The 17,190-nt window shown below is 47.4% G+C and overlaps 1 protein-coding gene and 1 pseudogene across 2 annotated transcripts; one reads left to right on the plus strand and one right to left on the minus strand.

Annotated features, from left to right (window-relative positions):
- Positions 1–962: 962 nt before the first annotated feature.
- Positions 963–6,479, minus strand: LOC110261945 (tripartite motif-containing protein 75-like). Of its 2 annotated transcripts, none has more exons than XM_084973759.1 (2): positions 6,389–6,479; positions 963–2,793 (listed from the first exon to the last, which is right to left on the minus strand). In XM_084973759.1, the coding sequence occupies exon 2, from the start codon at positions 2,424–2,426 to the stop codon at positions 1,041–1,043; it is 1,386 nt and encodes a 461-aa protein (XP_084829885.1). In that variant the 5' UTR covers positions 2,427–2,793; positions 6,389–6,479; the 3' UTR covers positions 963–1,040. The 2 variants fall into 2 exon arrangements, with proteins under 2 accessions (XP_084829885.1, XP_020956186.1); XM_021100527.2 differs by having other exon boundaries at positions 6,293–6,479.
- A 6,262-nt stretch (positions 6,480–12,741) lies between these two features.
- LOC110261946 (tripartite motif-containing protein 75 pseudogene) lies at positions 12,742–14,554 on the plus strand (annotated as a pseudogene).
- The last annotated feature ends 2,636 nt before the right edge of the window (positions 14,555–17,190 follow it).

Here is a 17,190-nt window from a genome sequence, read left to right on the forward strand (position 1 = left end):
CTTGCCAAGAAGAAGGGAGTTGGGAGAGGGACGGACTGGGAGTCCTGATGGAATTTCTTTGAGGCCAGGCATTGTCACTGCAGTGTTCTGGGTCCCTGCTGTGGTGTGGGTTCATTCTCTGGCCTGAGAACTTCCATATACCATGAGTGCATCCAAAAAATAAAAAAGGTGAAGTAAATCAGACAGAGAAAAACAAATATATCATAATGCTTATACATGGAATCAGAAAGAAAAAGAGAAAATTTTAAAGATCCCTATGTGCTTCTAACTTTCTCAGGGGAAATGGGCAATCACAAAATCTGTATTAGTGCTTCCATTGTGGCTCATTGAGTTAAGAACCCGACTGGTATCCTCGAAGATGTGGGTTTGATCCCTGGCCTCGCTCAGTGAGTTAAGGATCTGGCACTGTCGTGAGCTGTGGGGTGGGTTGAAGATGTGCCTCGGATCTGGTGTTACTGTGGCTGGGGTATAGGCCGGCAGCTATTGCTCCCATTTGACCCCTTGCCTGGAGACTTACATATGCTGCAGGTGCAGCCCTAAAAAGACAAAAAAAAAAAAAAAAAAGACTCCTGGAATCATTCAATATTCTAAGGACGATTATGGTCATCCCACCAAGGCAAACAAAACTCAAGCCACTCAAAATTTGGTTCTGGTGTCAAGTCTACTAAAGCCACAAACATACCAAGAGGGTATGAAATGGTTTACTTTCAATTGTGGTGGCTTTTCGTGGAGCCAGGAAGGCCACTGTTCCAAAAATGGATTGAGAGAAGGGAGAAAAGCCAATAATTTGGGAGATTTGTTGGTTGGGGAAATTGTCCCTGTAAGAAAGGTCTTCCTGGGTTAGAATCCCTATCCTAAGGCCAGAGAAGTGGCACCAGGCTGTCCTGAGAGTTTTCCCAGATGTGGGGCAGAGGAGAAGGCAGAGGGTGAGGTTTAAGAGAAATCACCAGTCAGACATCAAATATGGACTCGGACTCTTTATTATAAGGACTTTCCCCAACACAGGAAGAAAGAACACACAGAACATCTGCCCAGGGAGCTCAGACCTCATCTTCAACTATTCTTAGTTTAAATGATGTGGAAAAAGGTCTAACAGAGAAGTAGGGCATAAGTTTTCCTGTAAAAATGGCACTGAATGTATATAAATTAGATCTATCATACAAGTTGTAAAAAGAAACTTCTCCCAACTCATAGTCCAGAAAAACACCAATGTGACAGGAGTTGCCTGAAACCCCTGTGTCAGGTGTAGTGGCCCAGACCTGAATTTTCCAGCAGCCATTGTCTGGGGTTGGTGGTATAGGAACATTTCTGGGGAAAGATTCTTTACACACACCTAAGGACAATTCACCCAGGCCTCTTCCTTCAACCTGCCAAAAATGCCTGCCAGCATCAAATCCCTCAGAACCCAAGACAGCTGGGTGAGAAGTAAAGGCCTTGGGATTATGAACATGGTTGGGTTCCAAGCTTTGAAATGTTGCTGTTTTCCCATCTTGTGAAAGGATGAGACTGCCGTGAGCAGTTTCAGCATCAAGTGTCAGATATTCCTGAAATGTACTGATCATTTTGTGCAGGCCAAAATATTGTGGGGGGAGAGTGAAAATCTCCTTGTTTAATTCATAGGAAAAGCCTGCTGGGCTCTCCAGGTTTTCAAATGTGCTATGGATCTTTTCAATGCCCATCAGTAAATCCACATCAGGTTGTGCACACTTATCAGTTATTTTTCTAAGCAGAATTTTCAATCTGGATTCATGGCCTGATATTTTGTGGTTTGTTCCAATTATTTTATCTTGAACCCTCTTCTCTTCCTTCAGTAACCTAACACAAATTTCATCATGCTCTATTCCCAAGAAATGTTTAATGTATTCAACTTCTGAGTGCAAATCCCTCCTTTGATTCTCCACCTTCCTCACCAATTCAAATGATTTTGAGACTTGCATTTCTAATGCCTTATTGGCCTCCTTAAACTGCTTTGTAAGGTGCTCAATGGAGCCTTTGAGCCTCTTCCTATGACAGGCTGCAGCCTGTTCCATGGGCACCAGGTGGTGATCCTGGTGGTCACAGGAGACCTGGCACTGGGGACACAGCAGCTCCAGGTCCTCCTCACAAAACAGGCTGAGAACCTGATGGTGCTTCTCACATAGTGGTTTCTCTTCCTGCTGCTTCCCCTCACCTTCCGTGTTGGGAAGTTGCTTCACAACATCAACCATGTGACAGAGCTGGGTGTTCCTCCTGAGGCTCCTGTCAGGGCAGTGCTGGAGGCACACAGGACAGGGGAAGTCGCCCTGCAGACCCTCCCAGCGCTGGAGGAGGCACGAGTGACAGAAGTTGTGCCCACAGTCAGTGGTCACTGGGTCTCGCAGGTAATCCAGGCAGATGGGGCAGCTGGCTTCTGCTTGGAGCTGTGCCAGGGAGGCTGCCTGGGCCATTGTCCAAGGAGGGTTTCTTTGTGAGGACACTCCTTCAGACAGACAAGGGAGAAGCTTCTCGTCTTCAGCCTTCTCTCTGTTCCTTCCTGGCTGCCAGGAGGTTGGCCGGGATCTGCAGGGAGCTGTGCTTCCTCAAGACTATTTCTATCCCTGCCCTTCCACTCCAAACAAGCAGCCAGGAGGACTTAAGAGTCCCCGTCACTCTCTGCTTCCTTTGTCACTTTGGTCCCCTTTTACTCAATGGGCTGAAATGGAAGTTTGCTAGGTAGTCCTCTTCCTCAGAGAAGGAAGGGATGCAGGTCAACAGCACAGAGGGGATCAGCACAATCCAGACATGAGCAGCCGTATGGCACAGCTCACCTGTTTCCTGCAAGAAAATGATAATAAGGAGGAGAGAATATATATTAGAGATTAGGAGCATGCATATATATATGACATTGCCTTACCAGGCTTTTCCTTTTTTTTTTTTCTGATTTCAAATATATATTTCTCCCACCCCCAAAAAGGTAATTGTTGTCTGTTGCAATAGTGAGTATCTGATTATGTTTTTAAAGGTTAACTAATGTGATTTTATTAATGAAAAGAGATCCTATACTTGAAGTGTTTAGAGTACACTCTTTACATATAAAACCCTATGATATCAGGGACTTGTTTCACAGAGATAGGGTAGGGAAGGGCAGGTGGCATCACTCCATGGATGGGCACATGGGATGTTTTTGGCTGAACTGTTCCCCATCTGCCACCCCTTCCCCTAGCCAACAGTTCATATATTGAAGCTGTAACTCCCGGTACATCATATGGGACCCTATGTGGCGATGAGGTTTGTGCAATGCTGCTTAGGTTAAAATGGGGCTGCTCTGAGGGAGTTCCGGTTGTGGCGCAGCGGAAACAAATCTGACTAGTACCCATGAGGATGCGGGTTAGATCCCTGGCCTAATCAATGGGTTAAGGATCCCAGTGGCTATGGTATACACCAGCAGCTCCAGCTCCAATTCTACCCCTAGCATGGGAACTTCCCTAGGCTGCAGACACAAATGTAAAAAAAGCAAAAAAAAAAAAAAAAGAGGTGGGGGACTGACTGCTCTGTGGAGAAGCCCCCAGTGAAATATCAGTGGGTTGATGGGTGTCCTTAGAAAGGGAAAGGACGTCAGGGATGGGCACCCACAGATGAAAGGCCATGTGAGGTCACAGGCAGGAGGCAGCCATCTGGGAACCAAGGAGAGAAGCCTCAGGAGAGAGTGGACCTGCTGGCCTTTTGATCTTCACCTTCCAGTCTCCAGCACCTTCCAGCCTCCAGAACTGTGACCACAAATTTCTGCTGTTGAAGCCACTGCAATTGTGTGTGGTGATTTGTTATGGCAGCTCTTGGAGACTGAGACATTAGGTTTGTTGTACTATTTTTTTTTTTATCATTTACAAGCTTAACATGTTCTATGTGGAAACATTTTTCCCAAGGCTGACCAGTGTTTTCCATATGCACCTGCCCAACCAGGCCAAGCCTGCTTCTCTCTTCCTTCTTTGAGCCACAGTTCGCCCTCTCCCTCTATCCCTGTGTCCACAGCTCTTCAGTCGCTGTGTCTCCTGGCAACATAGAGATTGCAGCAGATTCAAAACATGAGCCAACAATTGGAAGTAATCAATGTGAGTTTGATGCAAGGTCAAACACAGGAGAATAATACTATTGCTCTGAGACAGAAGACAGTTTTGGAAAAAGACCAGGAAATGGCCTTAAATTAAATAGGCCTTGCAGGCTAAAGAAAAGCCCTTGGGGCTTGAGATGGGGAGGCAGGTGGGGAGAGAAGAAAGACTAAGAAAGCAACAGGCTTAAAAGATTAACTGCAGCTCAGTTACACTAAGGTGTATACCTATTTACAACAAATGCAAGTTCAGCTATAAATTTTAAACTCATCTGTCCCTTGTTTTCTTGCAGATAATCTTCTTATCTTTTTGCATTTCTTTCCCCACACAGAGGCACTCCCTGGCCCTGATGGTCACCATGGAGCCTCATACTGCTAATCAAAGATGATTTCTGGAAATGATCAGAACTCTCCCCTTTTGTTATTAAAGCAATTCTCCCCTTCTACTCAGGGAGTTGGCACTTTTCCCCCACCTTCTCCCTTGGGCACAAGATCTCTTTTAGTTAAAAAGCTTTGCTTGCCTAAGAGTCATGGAAGTGTATTCATTTCTGTAGTATTCCTGCCCAAGAATCTTGAGAGGGCTCAGTAATGATTTCATTTCTGAAGGTAGCTATACGAAAAAAAATAATTGAAAGGAGTTCCCACTGTGGCTCAGCAGAAACGAAAAGCTACTAGTATCCTTGAAGATGCAGATTCCATCCCTGGCCCTGCTCAGTGGGTTAAGGGTTGGCGTTGCCATGAGCTATGATTTATGTTGCAGATGTAGCTTGGATCCTAGGTTGCCGAGGCTGTGGCACAGGTGACAGCTGTACCTCTGATTGGACTCCTAGTCTGGGAACTTACATATGCCACAGGTGTGGCCCTAAAAAGACAAAAATTAAAAAAAAATAAAATAAATAATAACCGAGGAGTTCAGCTGTGGCAATGTGTGGGTTAAGAATCCAACTGTAGTGGAGTTCCCGTTGTGGCTCAGTGGTTGACGAATCCAACTAGGAACCATGAGGTTGAGTGTTTGATCCCTGGCCTCACTCAGTGGGTTAAGGATCTGGCATTGCCATGAGCTGGGGTATAGGTCACAGATGTGGCTCAGATCTGGCGTTGCCATGGCTATGGCGTAGGCCGGTGGCTACAGCTCTGATTCGACCCCTAGCCAGGAACCTCCATATGCCAAGGGTGCAGCCCTAAAAAGACAAAAAGGCCAAAAAAAAAAAAAAAAAAAAAAGAATACAACCATAGCAGCTCACAGGTTGCTGTGGAGGCGCAGGTTCTATTCCTGGCCCAGCGCAGTGGCTTGAAGGATCTGAAGTTGTAGAAATTTGGAAAAGTCTTTCTGAATGTTGCTCCTCTAACCCCCAGAAACCTCCCAGATTGCGACTGAGGGGAGATGGGGCCATCCGCTCCTATGCTGGGGTGGGGGGGGGCAGGGTCTAGACAGGATCTCAGGTCACTTCTGGCCTCCAGGGCTGGTTCCTTGATCCCCAACCCTTTCAGGGACACATGGAAAAAGGTTAACTATCCTCCTCTTCCCTGTCCTTTGTGTGTGGGCATAAACACAAACACAAGAATAGTCTGATTTTGAACAATAAGGCATTGGTGTCACACAGAAACTCCAGGGTGTTTGCATCTCTCATCCTTATTTGGGAGGCTTAATTCTAGATTTCCTGACTATTTATTCAACACCGTCCTCAACACTACATGAAGAGTGGATGTACACTGATGTCCCTGAAACACCTAAAATCTTGTGTGATTATCACCAAAACAAAATCCAAACAGTTGAATACAACATAAAAAGGAAAATATCCATATATAAGCCCTCATGATAGCCAGCAAATATTTATCTTTTTAAAGTAACCACATGCATGTACATAACACCTTAATTAGGGAGTCCATATGTGGAGAAGGTGGTGGAACAGCCCTGAGCATAGTGCCTGGTGCACAGCAGGTCCCCCCCATTCCCAACACAAGGGAGACCCTGGAACTTGCTCACACCCCTCCAGGTGTGGTCCAGGTGAGAGGCAGAGCAAGTCACATCCACACCTACAGCTGGAGCGTCCCTCCTCTGAACCCTTGGATATGCCCACTCTGCTGGCCGGAGAGTCTGTTCCAAATGGACCCTCTGACTCCAAGACCACCTCAACTCTCCATCCTCCCACTACCTCATGATCACCCAGTGCCCTGGGGAGCCCAGTCATCGAGCTCCAATCCCACCTGCCCCAAGTTGGCACTCACGTGTCCATGCTTCTTGATCTTGGCTCTGCTCTGGGGAGCTGCTCAGTGTCCTTGAGATGGGGTGTGTGTTGGGGGGGGATGTCTCCACTCCCTCACCTTGAGTCTGGGCTTCTCCCTTCTTTGCAGAGCAGAAGTTCTTCCTGTGTCCAGGTAGGAAACACAACCCAATTTTCTCTTCACTGCAGGTATCAGAATCTGGTCCCTTGGCCTTATAAGTCTGTAGGGTGTTTCCTTTCCTTCTTCCCATTGGACAGACTGCAGATGCAGTTAGCCCGGGGAGATGACAGGCTGCTGCTGATTGATGCCTCCCTTCTTCCTCCCTGATGGCATCTTCTGTCAGGTACAGGAGACACTCCCACCTTAATCGCCTCAATCTAATTCCATCAGTGATCTAGGGTCCAGCTGTATAGAATAATATGGAAAGTCCTCATCATTATTATTATGTTTTTCTCAAGTGAACTTGCTGAACAGTCTTGGCCTCTCCTTATAGAAATTGTTTGAATCCCATCCACCCCATAAAGGAGGTGTTTCCAGAATCTTTCCTGTCTCTGCATTCTGGATTTCTAAAAGTTCTCAAAGGTTGCAGTTCTTGAGAGTCCCATAGAGGCTCAGAGGTAACGAAACCAACTTGGATCAATTAGGAATCGTCAGGGTTCCATCCCTGGTCTCCCTCAGTGGGTTAAGGACCTGGCATTTCTGTGGCTGTGGTGTAGGCCAGCAGCAGCAACTCTGATTCGACCCCTAGCCTGGGAATTTCCATCTACTGTGGGTGTGGCCCTAAAAAAACAAAAAAGAAAAAAAGTTTGCAGTTTTCAACCTCGCAGGCCCTCAGGCAGAAGACAAGCAGCTGCTCTCCTTCAGGAGGAGGGGGCTTAATGGGGGTGTTGGAGGGGTGGGGGAAGGGCCGCACCAGGACATCTAGAGGGGCAGGCTTCCCTGGATGAAGTGAATCAGAGGTTTGCCTTAGGGAGGCCTGGACTGTAGTTTAAATAAACCTCCCCGATGCTCCTGAAGTTCTGTGAGTTCCTCAGTAATCCCAAATCTCCACCTCCAGATGTGGTCTTTCTCACATTGTCATTCTCTCAGAAATAAGGATTTTGTATTAATATGTGAGGAAGGCCTGCATGCCGACCCCTTCATTGACAGCTCAATCATTCCTGTGTTCATCCATCAAACTCTCACCTGCTCCCTGTCCCTGGACTCTGACTAGCAGCCTGGGACACGAGGTCCCCAGCACACTCCCCACAGGGGGCAGCTGTGGTGCCCCTGCAGGGAGATGGACCCCAGGGTGAAGGGGTTCCCTCCTCCCCGTGAGGAGAGCATCTACTCCCAGGAGAGCAGAAGCATTTTCTTCAGCAGGAGCACACATGCCTGCACTCCAGAACCATCTTTCTTCCCAGTGTTGATGGGTGAAATGACAGGATGTGTTACAGAAAACCCTGCTAGGTAGAAGGGTCACATGGTGGCCTCCTCTCCTGGTTCCTTTTCTAGAGGAATCCCACCTAATGGCTTTTGGACAAGCCTTCCCAAGTAGTCTATACAGCGTTGCCATGAGCTGTGGTGTAGGCTGCAGACGTGGCTCGGATAGACAGCTGTGGCGTAGGCTGTAAGCTATAGCTCCGATTAGACCCCTAGCTTGGGAACCTCCATATGCTGCAGATGCAGCCCTAAGAAGACAAAAGGCAAAAGACAAAAAACAAAAAACAAAAAACAAAAAACAAAAAAACCGGAAAACCAAAAACCAAAAAACCAACATTTCTATGACGTCTGCTCTGCGTGTCTAGAACATTCCACTGTGTACATCTGCAATGAAGGTGAATCTAGGTTATCTCCAGTTGCCTATTTAACACTTACTTTTGTCCTATGTCAGCGTATGTACTTCCTTGCTTTAAAATGTGTTGTCAACGCTAAGGAAAGAGTTGAAATACAAGTGGTGTTTTCTGGAGTTTCTGTTGTGGTTCAGCAGGTTAGGTCCCTGACATAGAATCCATGAGGATGTGGCTTCCATCTGAGACTTCGCTCAGTGTATTAAGGATTCACCATTGCCACAACGCGAAGTGTAGGTCACAGATGTGGATCGGATCTGGCGTTGCTGTGCTTGTGGTGTAGCCCAGCAGCTACAGCTCCAATTCAACCCCTGGCCCGGGAACTTCCATATAACAGAAGTGTGGCCATAAATATTTTTAAAATATATGAAATAAATTTTAAAAAAGCAGTGGTGTTTTCTGAAGCACCTGCAAGTTATCCATGCTTCTAAAATAAGGTTTCTGGTAGTGATTGGCCTTTCTAGTTTATTCCTAAACATGACTAAACAGAAGAATAAGTAATATCACATTATTTTTATTTATTTATTTTTTTGCTTTTTCTTGGGCCGCTCCCACGGCATATGGAGGTTCCCATGCTAGGGGTCTAATCAGAGCTGTCACACCCAGCCTACACCAGAGCCACAGCATAGAGGGATCCCAGCCGCATCTGTGACCTACACCACAGGTCAAGGCAACGCCAGATCGTTAACCCACTGAGCAAGGGCAGGGATCGAGCCCTCAACCTCATGGTTCCTAGTCAGATTCCTTAACCACTGCACCACGACGGGAACTCCATATTATATTTTTAAAACAATGTGCTTGTGGACCTTATTTGCTATTTCACTGATGCTATAATCCCACCTGGAGAGAATTGAAACTTTGTGTATATGGGTCATCCAATCCACGGAGGTGTGGTGTTACTCTTCAATTTTTAAAGGTCTTCTTTAATCTCCTTTGCTAGATGTTTATAACCTTGTTCAAAAACTTTTGCATTTCATGTTCAATTTCATGAAAAGTGTTGACATAATTGTAAAAGGTCCACTTTTTTTTTTTTTTGGTCTTTTTAGGGCCGCGCCATGGGTCAAGGAAGTTCCCGGGCTAGGGGTCAAATGGGAGCTACAGCTGCCACACTACGCAACAACCACAGCAATGCCTGATCTAAGCCGAGTCTGCCACCCACAACACAGCTCACCGCAATGCCAAGTCCTTAATCTCAGGGCAAGGGTAGGGATCAAACCAAGTCCTCAAGGATAAATCTTTATAAGTTCTCTTTAGATTTTTCAAGTTTTCTAAATGACAGTCATGTATTTTGCAGATAATAAAACTTTATTTCTTTCAATGCCTAGGACTTTTTTCAGCAACTCTTTACTCAGCTGGTAGACCCTCTTGTAGGAACTCTACACAGAGCATTCAGGCTTCACTGCCTTAACCCACTGATCAATCCCTGAACGGGGAGCAACCACATGTTTTCTGGACACCTGTTTGACGTTTTCTGAGCTACACTGCATCACATATGAATTATCTACACAAAACTATGAATCTAATCCAGGTGAATCTGAGATCTGAGTTGAACAAGATTTTGTAGCACATTTTACTTTACGGAAATGTAGAGAGTAAAGGAGGCATACTTAAGGACCCTAAAAGAAACAACACATACATGTGGGAAATTGTACAGGAAAGTGACCTAATCTCTTCATCCAGTCAATGCCCAGGGTTAAAAAAAAAAAGAAAAAAAGAAGAGATTTGAAAATGAAAAAAAATCCTAAATGTGAAATATGAAACTTCTTTAGATCCACATCTGAATAAACTAACTTAAAAAGGTATTTATGAGCCAATTTGGGAATTTTGACTATGTATTAGGTATTATATGATACCAAAGAGTTGCTGCTTGGTTTCTAGGTATTGTAAAGGTATTAGTGAAAAGTATCCATATTTGTGGTTGAGGATGAGGTATACAGGAATGAAATGAGAGCAACCAAAAAGGGAAGAAAAGAAGATGAATTAACAAAAGATTGATCAAGGAGTTGCCATTGTGGCACAGCAGAAACAAATCCAACTAGGAACCATGAGGCTGCAGGTTCAATCCCTGACCTTGCTCAGTGGGCTAAGGAACGGGCATGTACATGGTCTATGGTGTAGGTCACAGATGTGGCTTGGATCCTATGTTGCTGTGCCTGTGGTATAGGCTGGCAGCTATAGCTCCGATTCGAGCCCTAGCCTGGGATCCTCCATATGCCGTGGGTACGACCATAAAAAGCAAAAAAAAAAAAAAAAAAAAAAAAGCAAAAAAAAGAAAGAAAGAAAGAAAAAGAAAAAGGTTGATCAATATAGAGTGTGTCTTGATGAAAATATTTGTTGATATTCTTGTCTATGTTTATCCATATCTTTGAAATTTTTCATAATAATTATTTTTGAAATTGACTGAAAGATACAAATTAAATTCAACTGCATAAGGAATAACAATGAAGAATGCTTCTGCGTACCTCAAATTTATCTGTAGCACTAAGTTCTTCCATGATACACAAGTATTGAATCAGGAGCTCCTGCTGTGGCACCAGAAGACCAACAGAATCTCTGGAGCACTAGGACAGGTTTGCTCCCAGCCCTGCACAGTAGATCAAGGAGCCGGAGTGGCTGCAGCTGCAATTTAAGTCACAGCTGGGGCTTGGATCCAATCCATGACTGGAACTCTATATGTCCATATACTGTGGGGAGGACAAAAAAGAAAAATAAAAGGGGCAGGGGGGAGTGGAGACTAACCTGCCTCTCCTCAGGAATGGAATGTGGCCAAGCCTGATGGGAGTTGGGTCATTCACACAGGAAACCATCATAGTAAATAGTCTCTCTCAATCAATTATCTCAGACCGTGGTCCTCAGAACATCACTATTCCCCCATCAGTCACTTTCCTTTTCCTTCATATTTCTCTATTCCTCAACCTCCCACCACCTTCCCCAACATGTGCTCAGGGAGTCACACCAGAGCCACACCTCCCCTCCCCAAGGAGGAAATGGACAGCCTCAAGGAGCCTTTCAGGTCTCAGGGCCTCATCAGGGAAGATGAGGTTAAGTGGCATTGAGAGGATCAGGGGCTGATCACCAAGGTGCAGCACCAATCCTGTTATCACCTGGGGGGGAGGGGCCCACCCTGCCTGATCTAATCTAGGCGGGGTCTTGCCTGTCTCTCCTCTCCCTGGAAACCTCCAGGCCCTGTGTGCCAGCCCTCCCCCAGGGGGGAGGAGCCTCAGGCTTTAGGGTGGGACCCCAAGAGCCCCGCCCTCCTGGGGTGTGTAATTGCCCAGGTCCCACCCAAGACCACACAGTCTGGCGGGAGAGCAGTGTGAGAACCTGGACCACTGAACCCAGTCAGAGCCTCAGAATCAGGTAAGCAGGGATCCTGGAGGAGGCAAGAGGCTGGGTTTCCTGAGTCCCTGCTATGAGCTCAGCCTAGGGGTTCAGCTCAGAGGGAATTCAGACTGGGGTTTGGCTCATGTAAAAACATGTTCTTTATTAGGGTGCTCAGTCCATGAGGAGCCTTGTCCCTAGACACCAGAATTTGCTTCCTCAGCCAGAGAGATTGAACTTATTTTTCTGTAATTTATTTTTATACTCAGTGGTGTTTTGCTTTTATTGGACATGCACACAGAAAACTTCCTGAGCCTGTAACCCTACAACTGACTCCCAGATTAAGAAATAAGTTTTTCCCAGTATCCCCAGAGCTCTGCACATATTCCCTCCAAAGTGTTATTATGTCCTAATATTTTGGACTCACAGATTATCTTGAATTTATCAGGGCTTGGGTGATTAAATCAGGAAACCCCATTCCCCACCACACCCCCATGGATGCTCATTTCTACCTTTGGGAAAGCTTCTCTGATCCCAGTGGAAAATTTGAGTGTTTACAAGACACTGTGGGTGTCTGACTCTGAGTTCTCAGGCCTGAGATTGTCCTCTCAGTCTCTTGGATAAGGGGAAGCTGCACACCTTCTCTAGAATCATGACCACACAAAACTTCACTAGTTCATAGCTCACCACCTCACTGCATCATCAGAGAGAACTATATGTGTGTATGTCTGTTTCTCAGCTTCAACTCACATTGCATTTCTGGTCTCAGTCTCATTCTGTGCTTGATGTGAAAAGTTTTGGCAGATGGTGCCCAGAGTCCTTTTATTCTAGTCGATATAGATTCCATCCATACAGGCACTGAGGTTGATAGATCCTGTAGTTGAGAAGCTTAAGTGACAAGTAAGTCTTGATGTATTATGAATTCAGTGCTGTCAGAAATAATCTGGTTTAAAAAGTACCAGGTTCAAAAATACCAGGTTCGTGAGATTTTCAAAAAGATTGAAATCACTGAAGTTGTGGTTTTTATCCTTTAATTAGATTCTCTTAGAATCAGGGATGTCAATGTAATTTCCCCCTGGTCCCCAGGTGACTGAGGGGTCCTCTCACCCAGGCTCCTGTCCCCAAGCCCACAGATTCACACGGTCCCAGACCTGGTCCATCAGCCTGTGGTCCATGTGGCTGGGGGGAGGTGGGGATGGTGAGGATCTGGGGATGCCTGGAAGTGGCAGTGAATAGGCCCACAAGACACAGAGCAGCCTTTTCACAAGAAGGATTATTTTTTCCCATCCCCAGGAAGGAAAAACCACGTTGGAGTGGTGTCTGCTTACTGACCAAGAGAGTTGCTGACCTTGGCTTCAGCCTTGGAGCTACTGAGGGTACTAGTCACCCAGCTGCTCTGCGATCGCCTGAAGGAGTGAAGGAAGCCCCTCTGGACACCTGCCTGCAACAGGAGCCCCTCAGCTTCCCAGCAGGAAGGACCCCAAAGGTGCGCACCCTCAGCCCAGGACAGAGACCCTGCAGCCCAGCCTCGTGAGAAACCCAGCTCAGTGCAGCCCCAATGGCAGTGGCCGCAGCCCTGGCTGGCCTCCAGGCAGAAGCCAAGTGTCCCGTCTGCCTGGACGGCCTGCACGACCCTGTCACCATCGAATGCGGGCACAACTTCTGCCGCCGCTGCATCCAGCGGTCCTGGGCTGAGCTGGAGGACAGGTTCCCTTGTCCCGTGTGCCGCCACTCGTGCCAGGAGCCGCACGTGAGGAGCAACACCCAGCTGGGCAGGATGATCGAGGTGGCCAGGCTGCTCCACAGCAGCAGGAGCAGCAGCAGGAGGAGCCAGCAGTGTCCCCCGTGCGAGCGGCACGACCAGGTCCTGAGCCTCTTCTGTGAGGATGACCTGGAGGTGCTGTGTGCCCTGTGCGCGCAGACCCCTAAGCACCGGAGCCATGTGCTGAGGCCCCTGGCCGAGGCCGCCGCTGACCACCGCCAGAGGCTGGGCGGTTACGTGGGGCCTCTGAAGAGGCAGGTGGCGGAAGCCCAGAGTCTGCTGGTAGCCCAGGACAGAAAGGTGCTGGAGCTGCGGGAGCACGTGCAGCGTCAGCGGCTGGAGCTGGCCTCGGATTTCGCGCAGCTCAACTGGGCTGTGGACCGCGAGCAGGAGGCCGCCCTGGCCAGGCTGGTCCAGGAGGAGCACACCATCCACGAGCAGCTGGGCGCCAACATCGCGGCCTTCTCAGACCACATCTGGGAGCTCCGCGGCCTCCTGCAGGAGGTGACAGAGCGGAGCGTGCTGCCAGGGGCCCAGCTGCTGAGAGGCATCGGGCCCGTCCTGGGCAGGTGCGAGAGCCTCAAGTGCCCTGAGGTCTACTCCTTCCAGCTGCGGCGGGAAGGCTGCAGCCTCCCCGCGCAGCACTCAGCTCTGCAGAAGATCATTCAGAAGTTCACCGAGGACGTGATCCTGGACCCCGAAAGCGCGCATCCCGACCTGCTGGTGTCAGAGGATAGAAAGTCTGCGACCTTAGCGAGGAAGAGGCAGGGGGTTCCCAGGGCTGGGAGGTCCCAGGTGGAGCCCGCAGTGCTGGGCCTGGGGGGCTTTGGGCGGGGCCGGCGGTACTGGGAGGTGCGGGTGGGCGGGGCCACGTGGGCCGTGGGCCTCTGCACGGACTCCGCCCCCAGGCCCAGAGCCTGGCTCTTGGAGGACCCGAGAGGCTCCTGGACGGTGGGCCGGCGCCAGGGGGCCTACGAGGCCCGCGGCCCCGCGGGCACTGTCCCTCTGGAGCTGAAGGAGGATCCCGGCGGCATTGGCGTCTATCTGGATTATGAACTGGGAGTGATTTCCTTCTACAGTTTCAAGGACAGGTCCCACATCTACTCTTTCAGCGATACCTTTTCCGAGGTGCTGAAGCCCTACTTCTCTATCGGGTGCTCTTCTCAACCTCTTACCATCTGCGCAGTAAGAGATTACGGAGAGACATCAGAGACTTTGCCTTCCTTCCTTCCTTCCTGAAGTTTATGGACAGTAGGAAGACTATGTACCGATGTCAGTACATCTGGCACCGACAATTTTTTTTTTTTTTAAATTCTCATTTGATTTTAGCCATTAAGAAATTTTTTTTTTTTTCTGTTTTGTTGATGGTGGTGGTGGCGGCGTAAAGTGTTTCTGGAATTCTCACATTGCACCTGTAAAACTGCCATTTCACAGCTTCAATAAAGGTGTGTACACCTGCATTTTCCTATACCTATACCTTTACCTGTTTTATAAGTAGCTTCCATGTTTTATGTGGGAGGGAAGACACAGCTCTGGGGAGAGCACAGTCTCTGAGCCTCCTGCTTGTCCAGAGGTACGCTGAGCAGGGAACTGAGTCCTCCAGCCTATGTTTTCCAGTTTTTTGTATTTGGTCTAGATGATGAACTCAAACATGACAGACTATCTCCAACGTCCCAGGGACTCTCTCCCACACTGTCACTGATAGGTGTGGAGGAGGATAGTTACACAGGTAGAAGTCCCAGTAGGGGATCATAGATAGAGAGGGAAGGCCACTATTAATAATGGCTCAAGAAAGCTAACTATCAAACCACACACACACACACACACACGGCACACAAAAGCAGGAGATATGCCTCAGTTCATTAAGTGAAAGGTAAAAGTGGTCTGCATTCAAGTTCAGGGAGACAAATGACCCTTAGGACCAAGGACAGGAATTTAAGGGAAAGATGACCTTCCAAAGTAGGAGACCCTCTCATGGGATTGAGGAAGTTCCTGAACTTCCTTTGGTGGTTGAAGATAAAGTTGAAAGCCACAAAAAAGTCCAAGGAGGCTGTTCTGCTTCTGAAGAAGCTTAAGGCCTGGAATGATATCAAAAAGGTCTATGCCAAATCAGGTGAGAAGGGAGTTCCAAACAAGAAGGCCCTGGTAGAGAAGAAAGGAAAGAAGGCTGTTGGTGTTAGGAAGCAGAAGAAGCCTTTGGTCGGGAAAAAGGCTGTGGTGACTAAGAAACCAGTAGCTGTAAAGAAGCCTGCAGAAAAGAAGCCCACCACAGAAGAAAAGAAGGCTGCTGCATAAACTTAAATTTGTTTATTCCATAAAGGTCAAATCATTTTGGACAGCTACTTTTGAATAAATACCTGATCAGAGCAGGGGAAAAAAAAAAAGTAGGAAACCTGTGATATATTTTAACTGTTCCCCCCTCATAGGGTCACATACTCTCTTACTGGTTTCTACTCAAAGAGGAAGAATGTGGTCTTTTCCCACTCCCCACTTTCCTTGGATTATAAAACTTTAGCCCACCTAGCCCTTGGGGCAAAGCCTCCTTGCCTGCCTGCTTGCATCTCTTACAGGCATGTTATCATAATAAAGCTATTTCTTGCCTACACTTTGTCTTGCTGAATTCATTCTGCACTGAGGAACAAGGAGCCTGAACCTCAGTAAGTCCAGACACTAGGTGAGTGAGTCTAATTTAAAAACTGGTTTTTGAAGTTCCGTTCGTGGCTCAGTGGTTAACTAACCAGAATAGGATCCATGAGGATGGGGATTTGATCCCTGGCCTTGCTCAGAGGGTTAAGGATCCCATGTTGCCATGAGCTGTGGTGTAGGTCGAAGACGCTCAATTCCCGAGTTGCTGTGGCTGTGGCGTAGGCTGGCGGCTATAGCTCTGATTCAACCCCTAGCCTGGGAACTTCCATATGCTGCAGGTGTGGCCCTAAAATAGCAGATAAATAAATAATACATAAGTAAATAAAAAAAACTGGTTTCAAGTCCTCATCTGGGTTCTGGCTAGGTTCAAATCATAAGTGTTGTCAGTTTCCTCACTAGTGTTTTTCTTAAGCCTGTGGCATACAGTATCTTGATTGATACTAAATATCCTTTGCTTTTCTTCATAGTTTTACCACCTATGCATATCTTCACAACCAATAAAGAAAATGTACAGTCTAAAAAGCCGGAGCCCAGGAGTACCCATTGTGGTTCCATGGTAACAAATCTGACTAGTATTCATGAGGATATAAATTTGATCCCTGGCCTTGCTCAGTGGATTAAGGATCCGGCATTGCCATGAGCTATGGTGTAGGTCATAGATATGGCTTGAATCCCACACTGTGGCTGTTGTGCAGACTGGCAGCTCTAGCTTGGATTCAACCCTTAGCCTAGAAATTCCATATGCTGTAGGTGCAGCCCTAAAAAAAAAAAAGGACACGGGAGTTCCCGTCGTGGCGCAGCGGTTAATGAATCTGACTAGGAACCATGAGGTTGCGGGTTCAGTCCCTGCCCTTGCTCAGTGGGCTAAGGATCTGGTGTTGCCGTGAGCTGTGGTGTACATCGCAGACGCGGCTGGGATCCCACGTTGCTGTGGCTCTGGCGTAGGCTGGCGGCTACAGCTCCGATTAGACCCCTAGCCTGGGAACCTCCCATATGCTGCAGGAGTGGCCCAAGAAATAGCAAAAAGACAAAACAAAACAAAACAAAACAAACAAACAAACAAAAAAACCAAAAAGGGACAGGATAAAAAAATATCAGGAGTTCCCCACTGTGGCTCAACAGGATGGCCAGCGTCTTGGGAGTGCTGGAACATTGGTTCAATCCCAGCCTGACACAGTAGGTTAGGTATCTGGCATTGTCACAGCCTAGGGCTTGGATCTGAGCCCTGGTCCTGGGAATGTGCATGTGCCCCAGGTGCAGCCATTACAGGAAAAAAAAATTGTCTTGTTATAAAATCTGAATTTTATTTTATTTTATGTTTAAGGGAATAGGGTAATAATAGG

The sequence above is a fragment of the Sus scrofa genome, chromosome 8 (genome assembly GCF_054392235.1).
Source record: "Sus scrofa isolate SSC_HxYL_T2T_F1_AM1 chromosome 8, Sscrofa_HxYL_maternal_Yorkshire_Landrace_v2.0, whole genome shotgun sequence".
Taxonomy (NCBI): Eukaryota; Metazoa; Chordata; class Mammalia; order Artiodactyla; family Suidae; genus Sus; species Sus scrofa.